General features: G+C 47.6%; 2 protein-coding genes across 2 annotated transcripts in view; one reads left to right on the top strand and one right to left on the bottom strand.

Annotated features, from left to right (window-relative positions):
* gas7b (growth arrest-specific 7b) overlaps window positions 1–12322 on the top strand; it is a 46665-nt gene extending 34343 nt beyond the window's left edge. The window contains exons 9-14 of the mRNA XM_079756722.1: window positions 3373–3451; window positions 5113–5241; window positions 5784–5907; window positions 8296–8375; window positions 8838–8936; window positions 10593–12322. Of these exons, the coding sequence (XP_079612848.1) occupies window positions 3373–3451; window positions 5113–5241; window positions 5784–5907; window positions 8296–8375; window positions 8838–8936; window positions 10593–10706 (625 nt within the window). The 3' untranslated portion in view covers window positions 10707–12322. The remainder of the gene's footprint in view (window positions 1–3372; window positions 3452–5112; window positions 5242–5783; window positions 5908–8295; window positions 8376–8837; window positions 8937–10592) is intronic.
* A 106-nt stretch (window positions 12323–12428) lies between these two features.
* LOC307090227 (myosin heavy chain, skeletal muscle) overlaps window positions 12429–27500 on the bottom strand; it is a gene marked incomplete at its 5' end in the record, with an annotated part of 16139 nt that continues 1067 nt past the window's right edge. The window contains 16 exons of the mRNA XM_079756801.1: window positions 12429–13524; window positions 14009–14155; window positions 14697–14897; window positions 15208–15378; window positions 15760–15885; window positions 16568–16771; window positions 17128–17320; window positions 18664–18767; window positions 19170–19306; window positions 19885–20101; window positions 20930–21062; window positions 22166–22362; window positions 23308–23435; window positions 24409–24526; window positions 24813–25058; window positions 25238–25324. Coding sequence (XP_079612927.1) covers window positions 13372–13524; window positions 14009–14155; window positions 14697–14897; window positions 15208–15378; window positions 15760–15885; window positions 16568–16771; window positions 17128–17320; window positions 18664–18767; window positions 19170–19306; window positions 19885–20101; window positions 20930–21062; window positions 22166–22362; window positions 23308–23435; window positions 24409–24526; window positions 24813–25058; window positions 25238–25324 — 2562 coding nt within the window. The 3' untranslated portion in view covers window positions 12429–13371. The remainder of the gene's footprint in view (window positions 13525–14008; window positions 14156–14696; window positions 14898–15207; window positions 15379–15759; window positions 15886–16567; window positions 16772–17127; window positions 17321–18663; window positions 18768–19169; window positions 19307–19884; window positions 20102–20929; window positions 21063–22165; window positions 22363–23307; window positions 23436–24408; window positions 24527–24812; window positions 25059–25237; window positions 25325–27500) is intronic.

Here is a 27500-nt window from a genome sequence, read left to right as displayed (position 1 = left end):
TAATGAGACCAGACCACGGGGGGGGGGGGGGGGGGCGTGGTGCTGTTCACGCCACGCAATGAACAGCACTACGGCAACATCCTTATTAGGACTTTGGGAAATGTGCAGCTCTGCTGTCATAGCAACACGCGACAACTTAATGTCCTCGGCAACTCCCCAATAAAGTCACGTCGGGGATCCGAGCGGAGAACGAAACGCTGACCTGGAAGAAATCCCTCAATAGCCCCCTCCCTCCCTCCCCGCCGCCTCTCATCTTCATTATTAATTACATATCTTTATGTCTTGCTCATCATACAACTCTCTCTCTCGGCGTAGAAGCAGGCTGACGGCGGGTGCTGCTGCTGTGTGGGATTCTGCTGCGATTGTTCCATATAGAAATGTGGATAATGCCGGCCAGTTCCGCCAGCCCACAGCCTCGACCAGGCGGACACAATGCAGGCCATTATGCTGGGCGTTTCAGGCCCAGCATTGTCGTCAAGCTCGCGCCAGACAATCCTCTTTTTGTCGGTCGGTTCCTGCCCTCTGGCCAGACCTAGCCCCGATTAATTTGCCCCGGCTATTCTTGAATTTACCGTTTGTTGGGTGGATTTGAGGCATGTGGGCGGGAAATGCTGCTCCGGTACCAAAGATGGGCCATGGCTATGTTATGGTGTAACGGAGGCATTAGGGTATGTTCTGGTGTAATGGACGTAGCTGGTTATGTTCTGGTGTAATGGACGTTTTAGTGTATGTTCTAGTTTAATGGAGGTATTAGGGTATGCCCTGGTGTATTGGACGTATTAGGGTATGTTCTTGTAAGGTGGTATTAGGGAATATTCTGATGTAATGGATGGAGCTGGTTATATTCTGATGTAATGGACGTAGCTGGTTATGTTCTGGTTGAATGGACGTAGCTGTTCTGGTGTAATGGACGTAGCTGGTTATGTTCTGGTTTAATGAAAGTAGCTGGCTATGTTCTGGTGTAATGGACGTAGATGGCTATATTCTGATGTAATGGACGTAGCTGGTTATGTTCTGGTTTAATGAAAGTAGCTGGCTATGTTCTGGTGTAATGGACGTATTAGGGTATGTTCTGGTGTAATGGACGTATTAGGGTATGTTCTGGTGTAATGGACGTATTATGGTATGTTCTGGTGTAATGGACGTATTAGGGTATGTTCTGGTGTAATGGACGTATTATGGTATGCTCTGGTGTAATGGACGTATTATGGTGTGTTCTGGTGTAATGGACGTATTAGGGTATGTTCTGGTGTAATGGACGTATTATGGTATGTTCTGGTGTAATGGACGTATTAGGGTATGTTCTGGTGTAATGGACGTATTTGGTATGCTCTGGTGTAATGGACGTATTATGGTATGTTCTGGTGTAATGGACGTATTAGGGTATGTTCTGGTGTAATGGACGTATTACGGTACGTTCTAGAGTAATGGACGTATTATGGTATGTTCTGGTGTAATGGACGTAGCTGGTTATGTACTGGTATAACAAACGTAACAGTCGATGGTCGTCTCATGCCTCAGTATTTATGTTGCTGGCCGGCGTCCATCTGTCATCAGAGAACTCCAAGCCTTCAAAGACCATGATGTCGTGACAGAAGGGGACTGATGGATTGCGGGTCGTTTTTTGGGCCGGTTCCCCTCCAGACACAGAGACACACACCCACACATATATATAAATATATATATACACACATGCGCACACACATATGCGCACACACACACACACACACACACACACACACACACACACATAAACATACACACACACACACACACACACACACAAACACACACACACACACACACACACACACACACATCACATAGCTTAGCCAGATGGCTAGCTTGTCTTGTCCTTGTTTTTGTGGGCAGGCTTTTGCTGGCCTGGGTTTCCTCAAAGGCTTGGTTTATCCCGGGAAAAAAAAGGGATTTGGAACAGGCCTCAGAGCCGCTGACTTCAGTGGTCGTAACTTCCCGAGGACACAGAGGTCCTTCCCTCTCGCATTTTTCATTTCATGACCGTTTGGTAAAGTACCTCTGAAATGAAACGCTGCCCCCTCCTAAAAAGCAGTGAACGGAGCCCCCCTGCCCCCAGCCCCCCAGCGCGGACTAACCCTTGACCCCTGTGCTGAGTTTACACCCAGTCCTTCCCACAGGGTGTCCCAGTGTTCAGGCAGGCCCAGCTCGGAGCAGGTGCCAGCGGGCTTCGCTGGTGCTGTCCGGAATGTGCTGGGTGTCTGGGGGGCATTCCAGACGTGTCTTTCATTTGGAGGCAGCTCTTTGAAGTGACCTGCTCAGCCATAAAGACTGTCAGCCGCCCCCCCACAGGGGACGACCAGGGCTTCGGACACTTTTATTAAAAACGGTTTTAAAAAGTTTAAACTTAAAATAAATATTGAAGCTCTGTCCCTTTATAGTGGAAGAGTGTGCAAGGGGGGGGGGGGGGGGGGGGGGGGGGGGGTAAGAGTGCAGAGGAAAAAAAACGTTTTCTTTGAAGCACTCCTTCTCTGGATTTATCGGAGTGGAATTGTATTTTATTCGTCTACGAGTCGGACAAATTATTGGATTCTCTTCAGAATGGCGCGGCCTCTTCAGTTTTTTTGGAGCGGCAGTTTCTCTGTAACCAAACACTGATGTGACGAGTGAGCCGAGTGCTGCTGCATATCTCCAGGCTGCGGTACGTTCTGACCTCTGACCTCGGTCAGTCCCCGCTCCGTATTTACTGACTCCCCGGGCATCTGGGAGCAACACCCGCCAGAGCACTCCCATCTGTCTCTCGGCATGTGTGTGTGTGTGTGTGTGTGTGTGTGTGTGTGTGTGTGTGTGTGTGTGTGTGTGTGTGTGTGTGTGTGTGTGTGAGTTTGTTAAGTGGACGTGTGTGTGTGTGTGTGTGTGCTCGTGTAAGTCTGTGAGTTTGTTAAGTGTACATGTGTGCGTTTGCGTGTGTTTTTGTCTGTGTGTGTGTGTGTGTGTGCCTGAGTGTGTGAGAGTGTGTGTGTGTCTCTGTGTGTGTACGTGAACCAGCAGCTTCCTCCCACCGCCTCTGTAGATCTTGTGACTTGTTCACCTCCTCGCTCCGTCTCTTCTCACTTTCCAGCACGCTCCCCCCCATCCTCCTACTCTCCCCTCTTATCCTCACTGTAACCCCCTCTCCCCCGCATCACCACCACCACTCCCACCCCTTCATCCACCACATCCACCACGACCCCCAAGACAATACCTCCTTTAGTGCCTGTGTGGTCCTTCCTGTGCATAATATTTAACTCCTGTACACTCTCTCTCTCTCTTTCTCTTTTTCATTCTCTCTCTCTCTCTCTCTCTCTCTCTCTCTCTCTCTCTCACTCTCTCTCTCTTACTCTCTCTCTCTCTCAGCACACTCGGTAAGGCCTGGGCCCAGCTGAAGAAGAGCCTTGCAGACGAGGCGGAGGTTCATCTGAAGTTCTCCTCCAAGGTAATCTGGGACCCAGCAGGCGTACTATGTTATAGCTCAAGGCCCTGGGGGGGGGGCGATGGCTCGAAGCCTGGGCTGGATGGCCTAAACCGAAAGGGGTCGTAGATACGCAATGCTTCCGTTTTTGGCTACCTATCTTTAGGACATATCCAACCGAATAGAAAGTAGCAAGATTAAAGTTGAAGGGAAATTTCATTAAGGGCATTTCTACAATTTCTGCACAGTGTCCTTTCACAATTTGTCTAAAACTTGGCGTCACAGCCGGATGTTTTAACTTGTCTTCACACCACCTACGGGAATTAGTAGATTTTACAAGTGCTGACTGAGTTTGTGTTTTATCGCTGTTGGCCAATTACGTGCTTATAGATCCCGTCCTCGGCAAAATAAAGTGTAACAGCTTGAGACAGTTGGCTGTCAGACATTTACAATTGTGAATCTACCTCCAAGGTAGCTTTCCACCACAGCGCTCACAATATGTTCACGTTTCCGATGTGCATATGCGTTATACATTGGGGCACGTTTTTTTTTCCCAATGTCCTGTATGGGATCAATAAAATACCTCCAATGGAGGGAAACAATGAAACGTTATCTACCAAATGTAAATGTTACCGTGTATTGTGTCGTTCTCTGCTGCTCCTTTCCAAAAGCTCTTTCCATCCGCTCTCCAGACAGCCCTATTCCCATACGGAGTCATTCTGAAATTAGACCTGGGGTCGAGCATCAAAACCACTGTAAAGGTCAAAGGTCGACATGCCTGGTGAAGTCCCAGCTGAGCAGGGTACACAGCTGTGCACCAGCCAATGAACTTCTGTCAGGAATGTTCGCAGATGGGTGTGACAATACACACTCGCCCGTAGCAGACCTCTGGTCTCCAGCAGCCAGCCTGCCTGTGTGGAGCACATCTGGCTGTTTAGGCTCAATTAACCCACCGATGTCGGTTGACACGCAGTCTCTGCCCTGTGGGGGTAGTCATCAGAACTTAGAGAGAGAGGGGGACTACTGGAGAGAGAGAGATAGAGGGGGGGGGGGGGACTGAGAGAGAGAGAGAGAGAGAGAGAGAGAGAGAGAGAGAGAGAGAGAGAGAGAGAGTGGGAGACTAGAGAGAGAGAGGGAGGCTAGAGAGAGAGAGAGAGAGAGAGAGAGACTTGAGAGATTTGTGAGAAAGAAGACATATTGGAAAGTGTGTGCATGATAAGGATTCCTTGGCCAGAGGCTGGAGTGAGATTCAGCTGCTCCCCCTAGCCCAGGCTGGGTCTGGTGGGACGCACGGTGGCGTCGAGACGTTGAACAGAGCTAGGAAGAAGAGCCTCAGTGTTTTTTTATTTTTTGAGGCCTATTCTAGAAACCTCTAGTAACTTATACGTCCCGGCAATATTAAATACCCTCCATGTCAAAGAATGCTCTGACCTACTTTAGAACTTTTTGTTCTCCCTCGAAACGGTTCATCTGTTGACAGTTCTGTCAGATAAACAGACTTTTGCCGTCTTCTCATTCTTTTTTCTTTGCAGACACAAAACGCTTTCATTTTTTCCCTCCAGTCGCCTCCAGCATAATCCCAACGAGAGACAAATCCAATGTTCGTCTCACAGAGTAAACAAAGCCTGGCTGGCGACGGCCGTAGCTTAACCGTTGACGTGTCCCCCCCCCTCTCCCCCCTGCAGCTTCAGAGCGAGGTGGAGAAGCCCTTGTTGTCGTTCAGGGACAACTTCAAGAAGGACATGAAGAGGTTCGACCACCATATCGCCGACCTGCGGAAGCAGCTCATCGGTCGATACGCCGCCGTGGAGAAGGTAAGGCCGCACGTATACTGGCCTTTATCAGGATGAACGTACGGTGCTGTCTGCGTTTTTGGCCTCCCGGACACAAAAACAGTGTTTTTGGGCACCGAAGACTGAGCTTTAGAGAACAAACTGCCACGGTGGAGAATAAAAACTCACAATTCACTGTTTTGTTGACCACAAACTTCCAGAGACTCAGAACTGATGCTGCTGATATAAAAATGCTATATTGCTTTTGTTACTTTTCCATTGTTTTCTTTTCCGCCGATATTGCTCTCACGCTAAAAGTTCTCTAGGATCGTCCCGACAGAGTCATTCCGGCCAAAAACATAATGCTATCGGATGTTTTAGCTCGTGGCCGGGAGACACGGCTACGATAATTGAATCACCCCGACCTGTATGGCGCTGCAATCGCCCCCAAAAAAACGCCACTGATGGATTTATTTCTGAACCTCTCTCTTCCAAAAGAGATTACAAGAAAAATCCATGTCTCCAAACAGCAGCAGTGTGTTTGAGCGTTTCACCCCGTGTCTCCTCTCCCCTGTCCGGCACAGGCCCGCCGAGCTCTGGCCGACCGGCAGAAGGACCTGGAGGTGAAGAGCCAGCAGCTGGAGCTGAAGCTCAGCAACAAGACGGAGGAGGACATCAAGAAGGCCCGCAGGAAGTCCACGCAAGCAGGTCAGAACAGGGCCGGGGGGGTTCTGGTCATAGCCCGGGGATGCTGGCCGAAGCCCGGGGGGGTTCTGGTTGTGAGCCAGTGGTTCTGGTCATAACCCAGTTGTTCTGGTCGTAGGCCAGTGGTTCTGGTCATAACCCAGTTGTTCTGGTCGTAGGCCAGTGGTTCTTGTCGTAACCCAGTTGTTCTGGTCGTAGGCCAGTGGTTCTTGTCGTAACCCAGTTGTTCTGGTCGTAGGCCAGTGGTTCTTGTCGTAACCCAGTTGTTCTGGTCGTAGGCCAGTGGTTCTGGTCATAACCCAGTTGTTCTGGTCGTAGGCCAGTGGTTCTGGTCATAACCCAGTTGTTCTGGTCGTAGGCCAGTGGTTCTGGTCCTAACCCAGTTGTTCTGGTCGTAGGCCAGTGGTTCTTGTCGTAACCCAGTTGTTCTGGTCGTAGGCCAGTGGTTCTGGTCATAACCCAGTTGTTCTGGTCGTAGGCCAGTGGTTCTGGTCATAACCCAGTTGTTCTGGTCGTAGGCCAGTGGTTCTGGTCATAACCCAGTTGTTCTGGTCGTAGGCCAGTGGTTCTTGTCGTAACCCAGTTGTTCTGGTCGTAGGCCAGTGGTTCTGGTCATAACCCAGTTGTTCTGGTCGTAGGCCAGTGGTTCTGGTCATAACCCAGTTGTTCTGGTCGTAGGCCAGTGGTTCTGGTCCTAACCCAGTTGTTCTGGTCGTAGGCCAGTGGTTCTTGTCGTAACCCAGTTGTTCTGGTCGTAGGCCAGTGGTTCTGGTCATAACCCAGTTGTTCTGGTCGTAGGCCAGTGGTTCTGGTCATAACCCAGTTGTTCTGGTCGTAGGCCAGTGGTTCTTGTCGTAACCCAGTTGTTCTGGTCGTAGGCCAGTGGTTCTGGTCATAACCCAGTTGTTCTGGTCGTAGGCCAGTGGTTCTGGTCGTAGGCCAGTGGTTCTTGTCGTAACCCAGTTGTTCTGGTCGTAGGCCAGTGGTTCTTGTCGTAACCCAGTGGTTCTGGTCGTAGGCGAGTGGTTCTGGTCTGGGAGTAGAGGGGGAGTTGGTGGTGAGGGTGGTGGTGGGGGAGGTCTGTTGTCTCAATTTCAGCCTCAACTGCAGGTGTCATTAAAAAATATCCGATATATGAAAGCATGGCTGTCAACGTGAACGTTCACAGCGGCTGTCTGATTTCCTAACAGCTGCTTCCGGACACAAGATAATTGCTCAACTCCTTAGTTCTGCCTTCGCTCCAGATGTTCTATTTTATTATTTTTATAGATATTTAAGAAATATATTTTGTCACAGCGCGATTGTCAATGGTTTATACTTCCATCGTTTTAAGATGAAGTGACGCATGCTTTGGAAGGGAACCAGCTGAGTTTGATCTCCTGGGTTAGTGACTGAGCTCCTAACCAGGACACTCAGAGGAGCCAGGGAGAGGAGGAGGAGCAAACATGTCTGTTCCTCTTTTACACCAAACACTCAGCCTTCATCAGACGCACACACTGACACATCCATCTCTCTATCATAAGCAGACACACACCAACACACACACAGACACTGAAACACTCACCTCTCTCTCACCCACACAAACACCCCTCTCTCTCACACACACACACACACCTCTCACACACTAACACACACACACACACACACACACACACATCTCTCACACATACACAGACACATTGCCCGTCTCACACAGACACAGACATGCACACACACACACACACACACACACATCACTCCTCCATCCCACTTTTGCAAGGTGTGATTAAGCAGCAGTTGTTACTGAGCGCTGCTCTGTGGCAGAGACAGCAAACACATCTGCTCTCGATCGCAACAAAGTCCCTCCACATCTTCGACCTCACCATCTTTATTAATATACAGCTTTCCCTCGAAAAAAATAAAACAGTTATTGTTGCCAAAACTATAGACATACTCTTTCTGTATTTGTCAGCAGTGGCAGTAGATTAAAGGAATCCAATTGTGTGAATATTCATATTAATCGGAGAGGCCTTCAAATATGATGCCTGAACAATGCAGAATACATCTGTCTCATTTCCTCATCAATGCAACTGTCAATTTCAGGTCAAAGTATTTCCTGTTATTGTGAACCATCATTTTATCCAAGCCAATTGGATAATTCTGTGTGTGTGTGTGTGCATCTGTATGTCAGAGAGGTGTGGGTGTATGTCCTTGTGTGTCTTTGTCTGAGCAAGTATGTTTCTGTGAGTGTGTTCACCCGGAACACCTGGTGTTGCAATGCTTGAAAGTGTTGCCATAACTACTGGAGCAGTGGGCAAGGGGCCGTATCATGACGGTAGCGCCCTCTACTGTAGAGCATGTGTAACTACCAGCTGACACCCTCCCGTCTTTCTGTTTGGCGTCCGGCCCCAGGAGACGAGCTGATGCGCTGTGTGGACCTTTACAACCAGTCCCAGTCCAAATGGTTTGAGGAGATGGTCACCACTAGTCTGGTAAGGTACTAGTAGGAGATTGAAGAGGACTAGTAGTTGCAAAGGGTTAAAGATACAAGCAGAAGTTTTTACCCTCCCCACTTGACGTTTTGATGAAAATGTGTTTTGATTGAGTCCCACTGTTCCCAAAAATGTGCTGTACGACTGGCCAGTGCTATGGAAGTGGCTGCATGAGAACCATGAGACTCATTCAAAACACGCTTTACAAAGAATAAAATGAAAAGGCGTGATGGGCAGACATTGCTCATAGCAGCATGGACATTTCCCTTAATGTTTCAGTGTTTATAAAATTAGTGAATTCCCCTTCTCGAGAGTGACTAAGTACTGTTCAACCTCCCATCAGATGAAACATATTTTACTGGAAAACATGAATCCTAGTTCCTCAAAACAATGATTGCACTGACAAACACACAGTATTCATGAATAACATGTATTTTGTTTCTCTTCCCATGGCCTGAGCAGGAGTTGGAGCGGTTGGAGGTGGAGCGAATAGAGATGATCCGACAGCATCTGTGTCAGTACACCACCCTCCGCCACGAGACGGACATGTTCAACCAGAGTGTAAGAGAGCTCTCTCCGCCTCAACCGACCACTATCCACCATCTGACCACTATACCAGTAACTTACTGCTTAAACCAATGACTAACCCCTTTAAGCAATAACCAACCGTTTCAACCAGTAACTAGCTGCCTCAAACAACAACTAACCACTTCCACTAACCAACTAAGTGCTTTGACCAATAACTAACCTCTCCTGAAAGTAAAGTGGAAATCCAGGATGATGGCCGTCCTTTTCACTTGTCCTGTGGATTTAATGAGTAATCCAAATGGATTCCCACCAATAGCCTGAGGTCATGTCCACACGGACACGGATGTGAAAAAAAATGTATCTCTTCGTCCACAAGAGAACACAAAATGATTGATTTGCTCAAATAGGCCAAGCAAGGCCAGTACAAACCAGTCTAAACTAGAGAGGAATATAATTTTTTTTAAACATTAATGAAGACGAAAACTTGTTTTGACTGCACAGGGGAGATGAATGTAGCCTCACTGACCAGACACAAAAATTGTTAAATTGCCGTCTGTTTATTCAACGGCCTAGTATTGAGGCTTTGCAATTCAGTGGATATTTAACTGCGATGAGACTGCAAGACGTGTTCTTCACTATAGTAATTACTTAAGTAGTTACTTAAGTAACTACTTAAGTAACTACTTTAGTAATTACTTAAGTAGTTACTATAGTGAAGTAACTACTTAAAACATTTGCCTTGTCATTTCCACAAATGTCAATTTCTTGCTGCTATGATATGTCAACACCGGCGCCATATTTGAGAGGCCAGAACTGAGCAGTAAACACATACAAGTAGAATTATATTGATATTAATTTATGACATATATCATAAACCCTAATAAACCCAGAATAAAAACGACTCTTGTGTTAGATGTAATCATCATAGTGCTTTTTATCCCAAAATATGAACTTTTATTTGTTTTAAGGCCAGTCTTTTCCTCCCCAATATGGCAGTGACGTTGGTCCATATAAGTAGCAGACACATAAATAGTGTCTGAGCGACTGATAAGCTAATCCCTGGGTATGTCATATGATGACACCCGTGTGAAGAGGATCTGTTGTATGAATAGTGTCATCCATTAGAAACACTCCTCAGTTCCACGGAGTCAGCACAGCCTCGTCCAAGTTGCTTTTGGGCTGGTTGGGTAACTCTGCATCAAATAAAAGTGTCTCATCTGCCGTTGCAAGCGTTTGGTAATCAAGAGATCTCTTTTATAGCACGTTTAACGATCAACTTCTCACTGCCGTGATTTGCTTCAGGGTTTTTACTGGGATTTTAACGGCATGGATGTATAACTTACTATCCTGAAAACCCTGGCTAATCACATTTCCGCCTGTTGGATAAAATCCATCCTGTTTTGTTCGATACGATTCAACCCTGCCCTTGCATTAAATTTGTGGGGGGGGGGGGGGCGGGTGGAAGTGACTTCGCAAACTATCTGACAATAAACGTATGAAGATAATTCCATTAAAAAAAGCTATCTCTAGCCAAGGGTAGGCTGTTCACGCACGATATACAAAATAATAGCTGACCTCTTACAAAAAGCTACACGCATTTCCCACAATGTTTTTTGATGATTTATATCAACACCAAATGTGTTGATATGCTCACAGGACTAATGTCATGTGTTTCCCTGTTGTGTCCAGACGATGGAGCCAGTGGACCAGCTGCTCCAGGGAGTGGACCCGGGCCGAGACAGAGAGCTCTGGGTGAATGAGAACCAGACCGGGGAGATCCGACCCGTGGATATAGAGATCTGACCCTGCATATATACGCTAACCAGATTTGCTGAGCGTATGCCAAGCCCTGACTGAAAAAACAAACATAAACACAGACCCGAAGGCCAATTCTGGTTGAATGGTGGTTGGTTTTGTTTGGATTGAGTCATCCCTGGTTTGGTCCGGAATAAAAAACAAAAGATAAGGCGGTTGCCAGTCGGTATTCACTGAATACCGCACCTCAAGTCGCACTTAGCTCCGTTCAGCCAGCAGGGGGTGAGACTGAGCCAGAACACAGGAGTTCCCAGGATGTGTTGAGATCTTTCTGAGCATTGGTGGGAGGAGGCGATGTCGTCACATGTTTCCGCGTGGTCGACGTTGGTCTCATGATTGTCAGTTGAAAAGCTAATTGACACCGTGGGTGAGAAGACACGTCAACAATGGACAAAGAGTGAAGAATTTGTGTTATTTTAGACCAGTGGATACTGCAAAAGAATGAGCGAAAGTCAAGCAATGGTTATCTCACAAAATCCCTAAGTATAAAAAAATTGCTCTAGAATGTGAGCACCGCAGCGACGCAAACACTGTTCCATGTCTGCTTTTGAAGCTCTGTAAAGACATTTCCTAACCCCGATGTGAATGAACAGACAGTAGGACTGTAAGCAGGCAGAAATGTATTCAGAATGGCATTTAATGAAAGCTGCTAATGACCCGGTAAAACTACTCTCCTGACCTTTGGCGTGTTCTGTATGAGCCTATGGACCTTTCACCTAGCAGCCATCTTGGTTGGAAACATTAGCTGGCAGGGGGAAATGAATGCGGAATTCCGCATCCAGTTCCCCCACACAGGTAGCGTTTTGAAACAAGATGGCCGCCAGGTGAATAGAGAGGCCCCAAGTGGCTGGGAGGATGAGGCCAAGCGGTCAAAATGCTAGTATGTTACAGTGTGGCTAGCACTCGTGTTGGTGTTTCGGACGATTGTGCATGCTCTGATGTTATAAACTCTCGGTGAAACATTTTCTCATTCCATCACATATGTAAAAGTCTATAAATTCTATTGACTCTTTAATTGTCACTATTAATTCATCCATGCGTATTACTAAATGGCAATTTGCACTTTCTGCTCAAAAATGTGAACAAATTCTGACCGTTGACCCATTAGAAATCAATTTGATGTATTTCTTTGATTATGTGTGATATGCTTCTGAAGTATAGGGCAGAATAAACCTAATCTTTACGTACTTGTTTAAGAGTATGTCAAAGGATTGTATGCAGTCGTCAAATCCACTTTAAATTCGGATGATTCCGTAAGGATTTCCATTGCGCTCATTAGATATATTATAAATATCTATCCTAAATTGCCCAAATATTATAGATTTAAGGTATACAGTGCATCTTTTTGACGTTACATTGAGCATATTCTAATACAGGTATAGCCTGTAGATGGTACAAAACGACCCACTCCTCTTCGTCCACGATACCAAATATCAATCAGATCGGAAACATGTCTTAGAACTTGTCCTTTAACTTGTACAAAATCTGTGTATAAAAACCACACATAATCTATGTTTAGTGTGCTTTAAAGTATAATTTTGACCACTGGCGGCATAGATTTCTATATACATTAACTGCTCAATGGCTGGCGTTCATTTCCATAAATAAAAATATTAAAGATAGATATATTCTACATTTCAGTGGTCTCTTCAGTCTTTCTTTTCAATTGCCTTTCATTGTCTACATATGTGGTTACAAAAAAAAAATCCCTTGATTGAAAAAGATTTTAATTTGGTAACGTAATTTAAAAAACTGAAAAGCATTCACATTCAAAGACATTATTTTGGACAAATTTGTTTTTTGGGGGCAGGAATATACGTGTATATATTCAGTGATGTGTAAATATTATTTTTCCCTAAAGAGTAGGCAATCAATATATCTCCCATCACAAACAGAATCCTACACTGCATTTAGTTCTCCACAAGTCAGAACAATTCAAAAGGATAAAATGTGGATTTTAGAAACAAATTAAAATTGTCCATATTCAATCTATCTTCTTTACAAAAATATTACAGAATAAGCGTGCATTTAGACGTACTGATTGTGTCAATCAAACCATGACGCTTAAAAAGATAACCCAGAAATATTATATATATATTTTACTGTGATGTTTTTATTCCAGGCTGTAATACCATATTTGAGTAATCTAGCATCGTTCAAACCATTATCAAGAGTTAATATACAATAATAGAATAGTAGAAAAAGATAGGTAGCTCAAATTGTATTTAAATTTCTTACTCCCACTTTAGACTTTTACAGAGAATATAATCTTAGCTAACTATAATGCAAACCAAAGTAGACGAGAATAGCCTAAATATCACATTTTGTTAAAGGACATTAATAGTTTTAGTAATAGTTTTTATTTTTCATTGATTTTAAGTAATGCGGTTTGCACAATTAATCCCAGTACTCAAACATTCAATATAACATTACTATTTAAAATGTCTACTATTTTTGCAGTATTACAATTTGCTGTGACTCATATACTTATATAATATAAAGTAGCTAATCCTACGCCTTATTTTTCAACGTGGAATTATTTTCTTCAATGTCAGCGAGAGCTAGTCATGGGGGCACCCTGAATGAATCGGACCTGAAGGTGAAAACTCAAAGTGAAAGTGAAACCGAAAGTGAAAGTGGCCCCGAGCGCTCCTTAGTCGATCATGAGCTTCTTGAGTGAGTTGAGGTATGCCGGGATGAGGGAGTTGACGGACTCTGCATCGTCATCGTTGAGCTTCTCACACCTACCCTCTGACCCCGCTGAGCTGGGGGACCTCACCAGTCCCGGGTAGGGGGTGCTGTAGCCCTGGTAGAGAGGAACACACACGGGATGCTGAGGGTTCACTGGATGTCACAGTCACAGAACACCACCAGGGCCACCATTATAAGAATGGTCCCGGGCGAAATACAACCCCTGACCTGCTCTACAAGTGAAACTCGACCGTACCAGCTTACATATGGAAAAACCCTAGCCAAGGTTCTGTCGAACAACTCACAGTTTGTAAACATAAACCTTAATCCAAACACAAAGAGTTTTTTTTTTTGTATCATTCACGAATGTGGAAAAAGTGTTCAACAACAGACCAGAGTGAACACACACACTAGGGGGGACATAAATGAAAACAGGAAATACAGGTACATTATATTTATCGCCATAACAACATTTAATCTCCTTTTAAGGGTGCTCCCTCGGGACCCGTAACTTACAAACCGGAACACAACATTGTGAAGACTGGCTGAGTAAAGCAACACGCGCCAGCGGGAGCAGCGCTGTGCGGTGTGGGGCTTACGGAGGAGTATCCCTTGCTGAAGCTGTCCCGTCGCTTGGTCCTGATCTTAGTGAGCGCCGTCTCGGCGATGTCCGCCCGCTCCTCGGCGTCGTCCAGCTCGTGGACCGTCTTCCTGTACTTGGCCAGGTTCATGTTGGCTTGTTCCTCCTGAGCACCACGCACCACACAGGACAGCACACAACACAAGAGAACACACAACACAACATAACCCATGCAATAACGCAGAACAAACGCAAAACACAACAGGCACACCAAGCACCACACAGGACAGCACACAACGCACACACATGACACACAACACAACACAGGACAGCAGACAACACAAGAGAACACAGAACACAACACAACCCATGCAACAACACAGAACAAACACAAAACACAACAGAAGACACAGACAGCAAGTCAACACATCTTCAAGATAAGATATGCTTTCACAAATCCTTCTAAATGAGTCCATCTATTACACATGTTTTACATATGCACGTGTAATGCACTGTAACACAATATTATCTATCAAATGATTTACAATATAGTGTTGTGTGTATTATAGCATTCATTGGAAATAGTGTATGTGTAACCGTAGTGTAAATACAGAATAATAGGGCAAACATTTATTGATAGGTATAATATACCCCATGACCACCACCACCACCACCAGCGCTCTACAGCCCTCTCCCTGCCCACTCACAGCGTCCTCCACTTGTCTCTTGTAGGCCTTCATCTTGTTCTGCAGCCGCTCCACCAGCTCCTGCATGCGCTGCTGGTTCTTCTGGTCCTCCTCCGACTGGAACACCAGCTCCTTCAGACGCCGCTCGTTCTTACGGAGGCTCTTCACCGTCTCCCCGTGGCGCTTCTGCTCCGCGTCCAACTCCAGCTCCAGTTCCTTGACCTGCGGAGCGGGTACTGCAGTCTCAGGACTGCGGTCTACAATGCTATCGTCTCAATGCTGTGTTGTATAGTAATAGTAATATACTAATTGTCACAGGCCGCAGCACTGAGACTCTCAGTACTGATAGTACAGTGTTTGCTGGATACCAGTATTACTGGTCATTTGATGTACTATTTGTTAGTTTTGTAGTTTAGCCTTGTGTATGTTTATGAATGCATACGTGCTTGCATGCCTGCGTGTTCATGAATGCATGGCGGCATGCCTGCCTATGTATTTGTGCACAGGCCCTCCATCCTCCAGCACCACCCACCGTTCCCTCCAGCTTCTGGATGATCTTCTTGCCCCCCTTTTGGCCCATCTGCTCGGCCTCGTCCAGCCGGACCCCCAGCTCCTTCGCCTGCACCTCCAGAGCCTTCTTCAGCCGCTGCTGCTGCACCGCCGCCTCCTGCTCCAGACGCAGCTCCTCCGCCACGCGCACCCACTGCACACGCACACACACACACACACACACACACACACACACACACACACACACACACACACACACACACATTAACATATTTATATGCGCACCGCAACACCGAAAGATGGTGGGAGATGTTCAGGGATAACAAAGTGTTTTTGTGTGTGTGTGTGTGTGTGCGTTTGTCTGTGTGCGTCTGTCTCTGGCATTGAGGTCGATATTCGTACAATATCTGGTTTATTATATCATGAGAACATAACGAGAACATGACCTCATTTCAGAAAAACTCTTATTTCCACCGACACTAATTCCTGACACACGCATACGGGACCACTTGTGCGTCTGTGTGTGTGTGTGTGCAGGCGTGTCTTCAGTTCCAAGCCTCGTGTGCGTGCTCACCTCGCTCCCGGCCTTCTTGGCCCTCTCTGTGGCTCCTCGCAGCTCCGTCTGCACCTCCTCGTGCTCCTGCAGCAGGGCCTGCAGGTCCAGCTCCAGCTTCCTCCGCATGCTCACCGAGGACTGCAGCTGCAGCCCCCCCGCATCGGGTTAGAGCGCACCGGTGCACAATGGAGCCTTCTAGAAGGCATCAGGGCCATCTAAATACCAGTACGCATTGAGTGCGTACCGGTACGCATGAGTACCTTCTGAATACCAGCACACATGAGTATGTTCTAGTACACATGAGTACGTGCTACTACACGTTAGTACTAGCTACTACACTTGAGTACGTAATAGTACTAGTGCTAGTATTCACTACATGAATATGTACTAGTACACATGAGCACGTGCTATTGCAGATTAATTCGTACGTTCTAGTACACATTAATTAGTACGTATTAAATAATACACATTAGTAAATACTAGTACACTTGAGTATGTACTAGTACACATTGGTGAATAATTGTACACATTAGTCCATACTAGTTCACTTGAGTACGTACTAGTACACGTTCTTAAGTACTACTACAAATTAGTAATACCAGTACCATGAGTGCGTACTGGTAGACATGAATACGTACTAGAACACATAAGAAAATGCTAGTAAACATGAATACATATGCACTACATGAGTACGTACTAGTACACGTGAGTACGTACTAGTAAACATTACACAGGCCGTCTCCAACGCCCACCCTAGTGCTGGAGCTAGCGCCCCCCCCCTCATGATGGACCTGGGGCTTAACCCCCCCCCCCCCGAGACCCTCACCTGGCTGTTGAGGAGGCAGCACTTCTCGGTGACTTCCTGTAGCTCGGCCTCCAGGGTCTTGCGGGCCCTCTCCGTGGTCTCCAGCACCGCGCGCATCTCCTGGTTCTCCCCGGCCACCTGGAGGTAGCGCCGGTCGCCCACCGCCTGCTCCTCCCGTCGCTCCTCCCCGCTGCGCACCTCCTCCTCCATCTGAGCCTGGAGCTCCTGGGGGGGGGGGGGGTGGAGAGGGGGAGAGGAGAGGGGGGGGGGGGGGATAGAGAGGTGTGAGGGGTTGGAGCTTAAACGCTCGTTTTTAGTTGTTGTGCGGCTGTTATTGGAAAATGACTTGGTATTTTTTTTATTTTATATTATCAAACATAATCTGTTTATTAAATTATATTCGATTTTTACTGCACCTTGCCCAGACTCACCAAACCAGTCTGGGCAAGGTAAACCCACTGATTCCTTTCACAATGCATTGCTGCTGAGTAGATGTTATCATTTCAAACCATAGAAAGAAGTGGAAGGGCTGCAGACACACACACACACACACACACACACACACACACACACACACACACCTTGATCTGCTGCTGCATCTTCTTGCCGTTCTTGCTGAGCTCGGCGTTGGTCTTGGTGAGCAGGTCCACCTGCACCTCCAGATCATTGAGGTCCGCCTCCAGCTTCTTCTTCAGCTTCAGGCCTTCCCCGCGACCCTTGACCTCCACGTCCAGACTGGCCTGCAGAGACTCCACCGCCCTCTGGTTGCTCTTCCTGAGACGGTGAATGATTTGAGAGTAAATGAGTGAAAAAGATCAAATTGGATAAAAAATATATAAATATTGTGTATAGATGAATCTATATTTATAGTAAATAAAAGTATATATACCAGCAAATATTACAAACATGTTTTTATTTATATCATAAAATTGAACACAATGGTGATGAGGCACTCAATCCTTTGACCATTGTGTCGGGTGTTTGTCTGTCTGGGCATTTAATCATGTATGATGCTTTCTTATCAGACCAACGGGGTAACCCATTTTTGTCTTTACTGCCATAGTGGATGACTTATTGGAAGAGGAAGTTAGGAAATGAGAAAAGAGCGGGAAAGACAATCTCTTACCTCTAATCTAACAGGACGGGTTGGAGAGCAGGAAGGAAGGAAAGGAGAAGAGATTAAAGGAAGAATCTGTTGGCAGTGTCAGAGTGAATTAGTCCCATGCATAAGGAGAAAGATAGAGACAGCACTGTGAAACATATTGAACTTAGCGTTGGTTTGTTCATAATCTTACTTCAGCGATCGGTCCCTCAAAATGCAAAACAGATGACTACCAAAACTGTGATGCAGAGGATTGCTATTCGAGGAGGGGGACTGCACTCATCTGCACTTTATTTGCTGTTGGTTTTCCTACATTAAGCCCAAGAGACAGCCTTGATTGTTTGTGAAGCTCACGTGGAAGAGAATAGCATGTGATTCACATTACAGCCTGTAGGTGGTTCATGGTAGAGACTAGCAGGTAATTCCTCTAAAACTGGTTGTTCATGGTACTAGAGACTAGTAGTAATTTCCCTAACAGCCTCTAGGAGGTTCTTGGTGTAGAGTCGAGCATTTAATTCCTCGAACAGCCTCTAGGTGGGTCATGGTGCTAGAGACTAGCATGTAGCTCCCCCACAGCCTCTAGGTGGGTCATGGTGCTAGAGACTAGCATGTAGCTCCCCCACAGCTACTAGGTGGGTCATGGTGCTAGAGACTAGCATGTAGCTCCCCCACAGCCTCTAGGTGGGTCATGGTGCTAGAGACTAGCATGTAGTTCCCCCACAGCCTCTAGGTGGTTCACGGTAGATTAGGATGTAGGTCATCTAACAGCCTTTGGGTGGTTCGCAGAAAGAGCTGGCAGGATGGCCCGCCAACTTTCTAAATCAACGGGAAGAGAAGCCAATGCATTTATTCTTAATTTGATGTGATTTCAGTGGCTTCACACGTGTTCCACCTGCTCCTGGTCATGCGTCTATTGATCCACGATTTACCCATTATTGTTGTTTCGAAGCAGCCGCTAAAGTGTGAAAGCGGGGGCTGTTCTGGTGAGGAAGGTAAGAGCGGGCATGGGCCATACCTGGCAGCCTCCGCCTCCTCCTCCTTCTCCTGCAGCTTGCGCTCCAGCTCTCCCCGGACCTGGCTCAGCTCCAGCTGCAGCCTCAGCACCTTTGTCTCCTCCACCTTGGGGGGGGGGGGGGGGGGGGGGGGGGGGGAAATCGAATTAGGAGGAGATTGCGAGGCCGGTAAGCGTAAAAGGTAGGGAAAGATCAGGAGAAGCTTTGCAGTAGTCGGAACGTCGATTGAGGTCAACCATCGAAGTTATGTCTGGGTTTTTTTACTCCCTTTTGTACTAAGGTATGAAAGCATGGATAATTTGGCATCTGTACTCTCACGCTCTCCCCGTATACCTGTACATCTCGTCCGCGATGAAACCTCAGAACCCGAATTCCGTATTTCTCCTCATGCGTCTCAAAGTGGGTGCAATGTGATCAAGGAGAGCGATAACCCCGAGAGCGCGTTTCACAGAGCGTGACAAACATGGGTGCATTCCGAGCGGTTGAGGGCATCGCCGCGGCGACGTACCTCCAGCGCCGCCTCCGACTCTTCCAGCGAGCCCTGCAGCTCTTCCTTCTCCATCTCCATCTTCTTCTTGGCCTTCTGCAGCTCGTGGACGCTCTTACCGCCGTCCGACAGCTGGTCCGTCAGGTCGCCGATCTCCTCTGATGGACGGACGGACAGAGTCGACTGAATGCCGAGAGTCTTGTGGTTCTGTCGTCATGGCGACAGTTAAACGCTATACGCTACAGGCCACATGTTCTTGTGTGGTGTTTCGCTGTGAGTCAGCTAATGCACTACGATGTGACAATACTCCATATGCTCTTCAATGCGCTACACTATACATTACACTACATGCTATACGTTACGCTGTACGGTATATATTTAACACTACACACTATAATGTACTATAGCTATACATTACGTGTTGCACTATATTTTACGCCTCTGTTAAGCTAAACATTACGGTATATATTACGTTATATATCAATTGCTACGCTATACATTACACTTTACTTTACAATTCGTGACCCAAAAATGTTAAGATATGCGTTTCCATCCGTTACACTATACTAAGCTATATGTTACGCTATAATTGATGCCTTATTCTGTACGTTCACGCTGTAAGTTGCACGCCATATGTCACGCCACACGTTACACCATGCCTTACACCCAACGCTCTTTGTTACGCTCCACGCTACGCTCTACGTTAAGCGACGCGCTGCGCTACGACGGCCGTTACCCTGGTGGGCCTTGTTCTCGCGCCGCAGCGCCTCCAGGTGCTCCAGCGCCTCCTCGTGGGCCGACTTGAGCTTGAAGAGCTCGGCGGCGTGCAGGCGGCTCTCCTTCTGGCACGCTTCCACCTCCGCCACCAGCTCCTCCCTCTTCTGCCGCCAGTCGATCAGCTGCTTCTCCAGCACACGCTGCTTCTTGTCCAGGGCCTGCCCACACCCATTGGCCTGGGGGAGGGGGTGAGGAGAGGGGAGACAAAAGGGAGATCAGGGGATGATCTTCGAATCATCTGTCTTTTTTAGAGAATGACACTTCAATCGAGGCAATCAAATTTGATTCTTCCTGTTCTGGAAAGATTAATGAGGCTATGGATGGGTGATTTTGTTAGGCATGGAAGTTGTTGTTGCCCTTGAGTTGCAATTCGTAGGGCGGAAAATTTATCGCATCAAAACATGTCTGAGATATTTTCTGTCTAATCACATTTTGACAGCCCACTATCTCATATGCGTTGCTGTAGCCTGTTCAAACTTTTTTACGATTCATCATTCAGCAATTAGATTAGTGTGCCAAGGCCACTTAAAGTACAGCCTTACGCAACCTCTCACCCAGCACTAGAATCAGATCAGGGGGTTCAAGGGAAAGTTGTCGACAGGCCTGTTACGCTCTACAGCACAGATTCTTAAACGTTTTCATCTCGGGACTTAAAAAAGACGATTCCAATGTGTCAGTGGGACCAACTGACCAATCAGAACACTCGAATTGGTGATCTTTTCGTTAACGAAAAAATCCCCAATTCCGGCGGGCTCCCAGTTTTTTGATGGTCTTTAGGTGATCTTCGATGATCTTTTGGTGATCTGTCTGATAAATGAGAAATTCACCAATATCGGCGGGCTCCAAGTTTTTTGAGTGTTCTCTTTGCAGTTTGCAATTCCAGCGCTGTGTGGGTTGTCAGACCGCCAACCCACCGTACAAACTAAGGGGAGTGTGTCCCACTTTGGGTCGGTCCTGAGTGCCGTCGTCTAAGAGGAGCTGCTCTACAGGCTAGTCGGCAGTACCTTCTCGAGGCTCATGCAGAGCTCCTCCACCTCGCCCTGCAGCCTCTGCTTGGTCTTCTCCAGCGAGGAGCACTTGGCCTGGGTGGCCTCGGCCGCTTCCTCCGCCTCCTGGAGCCGGGACAGCAGCTTCTTCCTGCAGCGCAAACCGACGTTAGTGTCCTGTGTGTCTCTGTGTGAGGGCTGCACCGATACCATAAAGATGGCGGTAATCGTTTATGGTATTTATCATTTATTGCGATTAACAGATTTTCCATTTTTGTTAACATTCTGTAGCGCTTTGCGTTACGTATAATTTAATTAATACATAAAATACAATTTTACTTTATTTTAGATAGTAATTTATTGCAACTTTCATGTTTATTTCATTGCAGAGGCCATATTTCTTTTGATTTATATTCATACTTCATTAATAAGGAAGCCCTTGATAGAAGCTGAGCCAGTTTATGGATATTACACAGTGTTAATGTCTTGGGTCCCTCTATGAATGCATCATTTATTGCTAGGCTTCCACAATAACGAAGACAGCTCCTGACACTGCGAGCCAAGTCCTGGTGCGTGTGTTACAACTCTCTTATTCAAACCAGTTGGTCTTCTATGAGCTCCAGATACCAAATAATTATGTATGTCATACCATTGTCTTATTCTCATAGAAGTCCCAGTCCATGGGGTGATGAACTACCAACAACACAGAGCTTTCTCAATTGTATGTTCTTTTAAGAGTGATACATTTTTTTTTGCAATTTTAAGAATTGTTTGTTCAGATCATATGAACATGCTTTGTTAAAAGCCTTAAAGTAACATGTACTCAAAGACCTTTTTATATGACCTTCTTTTTACTTTTGCGGGAGTTGTGTTTTTCTTCATCAACGGTACTTTTACTTATACAACTCTACTAATACCATAGCAGCAGTATTTAAGGGTTAGTTATGGTTGGACGTCGACGCAACGCAATGACCCTGCAGTTGCCTCGACGCAGTCGTGAACCTGTTTTGGTTCTGGGTCGGGTTTGAGGGAGCGAACCAATCACAGCCCGTGCTGCTGCGTTGACTCAACGCTAGGTTACAATGTTTGGGAGGCGCACGTCGGGCCCTTGCGTTGGACGCAAGGAGGGTCCGCCAGGACGTAATGGGTCCGTAAACCCCCTTGCGTTGCATCGACGTTCAACCATAACTAAGCATTTATACTGGGGTTGTCCCAGTGCTACCACCTCCCCCCCCCCCTCCCAGGGCTGCCTACTTGGTCTCCTCCAGCTCGTCGGCGTGCTGGAGAGCGTCCGCCTCGAGGCGGCCCCTCCAGTGGGTGGTCTCCGTGTTGAGCTTGGACACCAGGCGCTGCAGCTCCAGCTTGCCCTCCTGCTCCTCCTCCAGCTGCTCCTTCAGCAGGTCACACTCCTGCCGCGCCGCGTTCAGCGAACCGCCCAGGGACTGCTTACACTGGAGGAGGGGAGGAGGGGGGGTGGGGGGTGGGAGAGGGAGAGGTGGAGAGAGAGAGGGAGAGAGGGAGAGAGAGAGGGAGAGATGGAGAGAGAGAGAGAGAGAGAGAGAGAGAGAGAGAGAGGGAGAGATGGAGAGAGAGAAGGAGAGGGACAGAGGGAGAGAGAGGGAGAGGTGGAGGGAGAGAGGAAGAGAGGGAGAGAGAGAAGGAGAGGGAGAGAGAGAGTGAGAGATGGAGAGAGAGAGGGAGAGAGGGAGAGAGAGAAGGAGAGGGAGAGAGAGAGGGAGAGATGGAGAGAGAGAGGGAGAGAGAGAAGGAGAGATGGAGAGAGAGAGGGAGAGAGGGAGAGAGAGAAGGAGAGGGAGAGAGAGGGAGAGGTGGAGGGAGAGAGGAAGAGAGGGAGAGAGAGAGGGAGAGATGGAGAGATGGAGAGAGAGAGGGAGAGATGGAGAGAGAGAGGGAGAGAGAGGAGAGAGAGGGAGAGGAGAGAGAGGGAGAGGAGAGAGAGGGAGAGATGAAGAGAGAGGGAGAGATGGAGAGAGAGGGGGAGAGAGGGAGATGGAGAGAGAGAGGGAGAGATGGAGAGAGAGAGGGAGAGGAGAGAGAGTGAGAGGAGAGAGAGGGAGAGGAGAGAGAGGGAGAGGAGAGAGAGGGAGAGATGGAGAGAGGGAGAGATGGAGAGAGGGAGAGAGGGAGAGATGGAGAGAGGGAGAGATGGAGAGATGGAGAGAGAGAGGGAGAGGAGAGAGCGAGAGGGAGAGAGAGTGAGAGGGAGAGAAAGGTGTGAGTGAGAGAGGAATTTGATTTTGATTTGAATGTTCAAATTGATGAGTGGATGTGGATGTGACTGAAAACACAAACGGAAATGTACCTCCGTGAACAGATGCAAAACACACACACACACACACACACACACACACACACACACACACACACACACACACCTTGACCTCCTCGTCCAGGCTCTTCCTAAGTTCTTCATGCTGCGTGTGGACCAGAGACTTGGAGCGGGTCAACTGACAGGCCCGCCCCTCCACCTCCTCTAGCTGCCGGCTCAGGTCTGCGTTGTCAACTGGCCCACGGGAAGACAGGACAGACAGGAAACAGGACATAGAGGACAGGAAACAAAACGTTAAGGACAGGAAACAGGTGATTGAGATTCATCAGGACAGAGTATCAATGACCCACCTGTTTAAATTAACTATGTCTCAAAGCTGCCTAAAGTGCACCTGTGTGAAACGGCAAGATGCCCTAACCCCCACCTGCTCTTTAATGACATGTTGCTGGAATCACTGTAATTCTCATCGGATAAACGCATCTGCTAAATGATACGTAGTCAAATGTATACTACTAGGTACCTAAACGCTTAATATTGCTGACAGCCCATGCAGAATGCAGCTGAAGCAACAAACGAAGCAGGTATTTTCCTGTCCGGAATATCTCCTGGGAAGCAGAGTGTGAATGATTCCTTTTTCCAGCGAGTATTATCAACCGATGCGTGTGTTCCAGGAACCAAGGGCTTCGAGATGACAACAGAAGAGCCCTCCAGCCTCTTCGTAGCCTAAAGTGTTGCTATTTTAACTGTCATGTTCATAATCACTTCTAATTAGTACGGTCGCTCTGCTGTCAAAACACACCTGCCTTTTCTCTTCCCATTCCAAAGGGCTCTTTAGATTAGGTAATGAAGGAATGCGGAGAGATTGCGCTTTTCTGACCTGCCACCACTCAACGGGATTTTAAATGAGTTTCTCCATTCAACCATTCAAACATTAATTCAGTCACACAGGCATCACGTGCATTCACTGACGGCAGTGTTAACCATGTAAGGGAACAGCCAACTTGTCGGGTAAAGTGAAAGGTGCAGTGTGTAGGATTAAGGGACATCTTGTGGTATTTAAGTGACATCATTAAGGTTTTTCTATTCTAACTAACTGAATACCCCTAGCCCCTCACCCCTCCTTTTCCAGCAACGGAGGCGATGCTATGGTGTCCTGTACTGGCCTGTACAGTATGAAATGATGCCATTGTCTGGTCTGGTCCGATACCTGTGAGTCTGTTCCTGGCCACGTTGACCTCCATCAGCGCCCTCTGGAGGTCATCTCCCCTACCGCAGGCGTCTGACAGCTGCTCCTCGAGCTTCTTCAGCTGGATGTCAGTGGAGGCCTGCAGTGACACACGCCGCACACACACACACACACACGAGCATTACAACACACAGATCAGACACCTATAACATTTATGTGCACAATAATACAAAAAAAAGTAAGTTCTAAGACTTCCTCCCTTCTACAGAAACCACGAGATAAGGCTAAAAAAAACACGATAAAGATACAAAAAGAAAAACAATATTTGTTTACGTGTGATCTTTTAAACGACAAACATTTAAAAATGTGCTTTTATTTATATATGATAAGGGCAGGTCCCCCATGGGGCGCGGGTGACCTCTGACCTTGGCCTTCTGCAGGGTGTCCAGGGCGGAGGCCAGGTCCTCCACCTCCAGCCTGAGGTTCTGCTTCTCCTTCTCCAGCTTGGCGCGCGTCCGCTGCAGCGTCTCGCACTGCTCGCTCAGCTCTGTCATCGAGTCGCCGTGGCGTTTCCGTAGCGACGCGGCCAGCGCCTCCGATTGGACGGTGGTCTCCTCCAGGTCCCTCCGCAGCCGCTGGAGCTCCGCCTCTCGCTTCTTGTTCACCTCCACCTGGTGGCGCACACAAACACACACACACACACACACACACACACACACACACACACACACACACACACACACGTACACACACACCAACAGATGTCTTAGTTGCTGCTGTTGTAATGTGTGTGCTAGTTCTGTATCTTAGGTGTAGCGTGTGTTTTTATGCGTGTGCGTGTGCCGCTGACCTGCGAGGCAGTAGCTCCGCCCGCTTCCTCCAGACGGTCGGTGAGGTCATCCAGCTCTCTGGTTAGCTCCGCCCTCTGCTTCTCCACCTAGAACAGACCCACCAGATATAGAAATACAGACACAGAGCAGACTGTACATGGAGAGCCACTTGCAACGATCCCACCCGGAAAATTGGGTCTACATTTCAAGTTGCTTTTACATTGATAGAATTATTCATTACATTACATATTTTTTATTGCAGCTTGAGCCAGAGTGAAAAATGAATTTCCCATATGTAACAAGTAAGTACATTGAGGTTGAATTGAGTTGAATTTAGTAAAATAGAAATTAATCGAACTTCATTGAAGTGAATTTAATTGAATTGAAGTTGTTGCCAGACCGTCTACAGATATCAGCTTGTGCGCACAAACACCTTGTCGATGGATGCCATATTAAATGTGTGTGTAGTGAGGTTATCCCAGCAGGAGGACATTACGATAGCAGAGACCCTTCGGTACACTGTCATGTGGTCTTAAATCAGATGAACCTGACGATTGTACGAATCCAGTTGCCTTGGGGGGTAGGGTTAACTCTCTTTGCTCTGAGTGTATAGATTGCCCTGAGAACATACTGCTTTTAACACAACCAGGCTGTGCGTGCTTTAGGGACACAATAAAACGTGTTCCCTTCATCTCCATATCTCCTCCCTTCATCTCCATATCTCCCCCCGCCCCCCCTCCTCTCTCTCTCTAACAATGGGGAGTCTGTGTGGTTCGTTGGTGGTATGTGGTGTTTCAGGGTTCACGCCCAAACAAACAGAGTCACGGGCGGACGGAACAGGTAAAACCTCCCCGCCTGTCTCTACCTGTAGGTCTCCTAGGGGCCCCGTAGGCAGGGAGAGAGACACACAGGGACAGGGAGAGAGAGAGAGAGAGAGAGAGTTGGGGAGGGGGGGGGGTGGGGTTGTCTGCCATTAAGGAATACCACCCAGAGAGGGCGGAGATGCTAAAAACACACCCAAAACACACACACACACACACACACACACACACACCACACAAGACACTAGCATAAATACACACACACACACTAACATGCACACACACACACAAACATGCACCTTGGAGGGGGTGAGGGTGGGCTGTCATTTTCATTCAACACTTGACGTGAAAAATTTACCTTTCCATCCCCCCCCCCATGCAAACACACACACAGACACACACACACACGTCACCGAACCCTCTTAGCAAGGTCTTAAGTGGGCCAATATACCCTCATCTTAAATGCACACAATCTTTAAGTGAGCCTGCTGTAAAACAACAAGCAGTAAGTGCAGCTGTAGACTGCGGCGCCCGCTGCACAGAACAGTGTTCATACAAAGCAGTGAAACACAGGTCTGAGCTCCCCACACACACATCTGAGGAACGCTCCGGGCCTCTTGGCAAGGCTGGGAGCAAAGATGTCCGCCTCCCTCCAATGCGCTCATCAATTACATAAACATTGTAGTAGAAACGTACAGCGTACATCAACACACATTTCCGTCGCAATCTTTCACGTGAGTGAAGTTGTCAGAGAGTGAATTGTGTTACGGAGATGCATGTATGTTGGACACACACACTCACGCGAGTGTGAGTGCGAGTGCGAGAAACGCTTTGGCAACAGTAACAATGGGGAAATAAGAAAAGGATGTGTGTGTGTGTGTGTGTGTGTGTGTGTTTGGGGGGGGGGGGTTCTGCCTGCGGCACTGCCCTGTAGTTAATCAGGAACACCCGGTCTCTGTTCCCCTGTATGTGTTATCACAGGTGCTCATGGTCCAGGGTGACCAGAGGCACCGGGCCTCCCACCACCACCACCTCCACCACCACCATGTCCCCCGCCACCTCCTCCAGCCCCACCTTCAACACCACCATGTCCCCCACCACCACCAGCATCATTGTGACCCAAACCACAACCTCCACCACCATCGCCACGTGTCCCGAACCGCCACCTCCACCACCTCCACTACAACCTCAACCACCACCGTGCCCCCCCACCACCACCACCATCATCCCTGTGCCCCTACCACCACCTCCACCACCGTGCCCCCCCACCACCAGCAGGTCTGGCTTCCATCTTTTATTTATTTACCCTCCATCCTTCTGTCCCTCCACTTCCTTCCGTCCATCCTGTGTGTTTACATCTCTCTCTCTCTCTCTCTCTCTCTCTCTCTCTCTCTCTCTCTCTCTCTCTCTCTCTCTCTCTCTCTCTCTCTCTCTCTCTCTCTCTCTCTCTCTCTCTCTCTCT

The sequence above is a fragment of the Pollachius pollachius genome (genome assembly GCF_949987615.1).
Source record: "Pollachius pollachius genome assembly, chromosome: 19".
In the NCBI taxonomy this organism is placed as follows: domain Eukaryota; kingdom Metazoa; phylum Chordata; class Actinopteri; order Gadiformes; family Gadidae; genus Pollachius; species Pollachius pollachius.
Note: the sequence above shows the minus strand (reverse complement) of the source record. Positions and strands in the feature narration are given on the sequence as shown.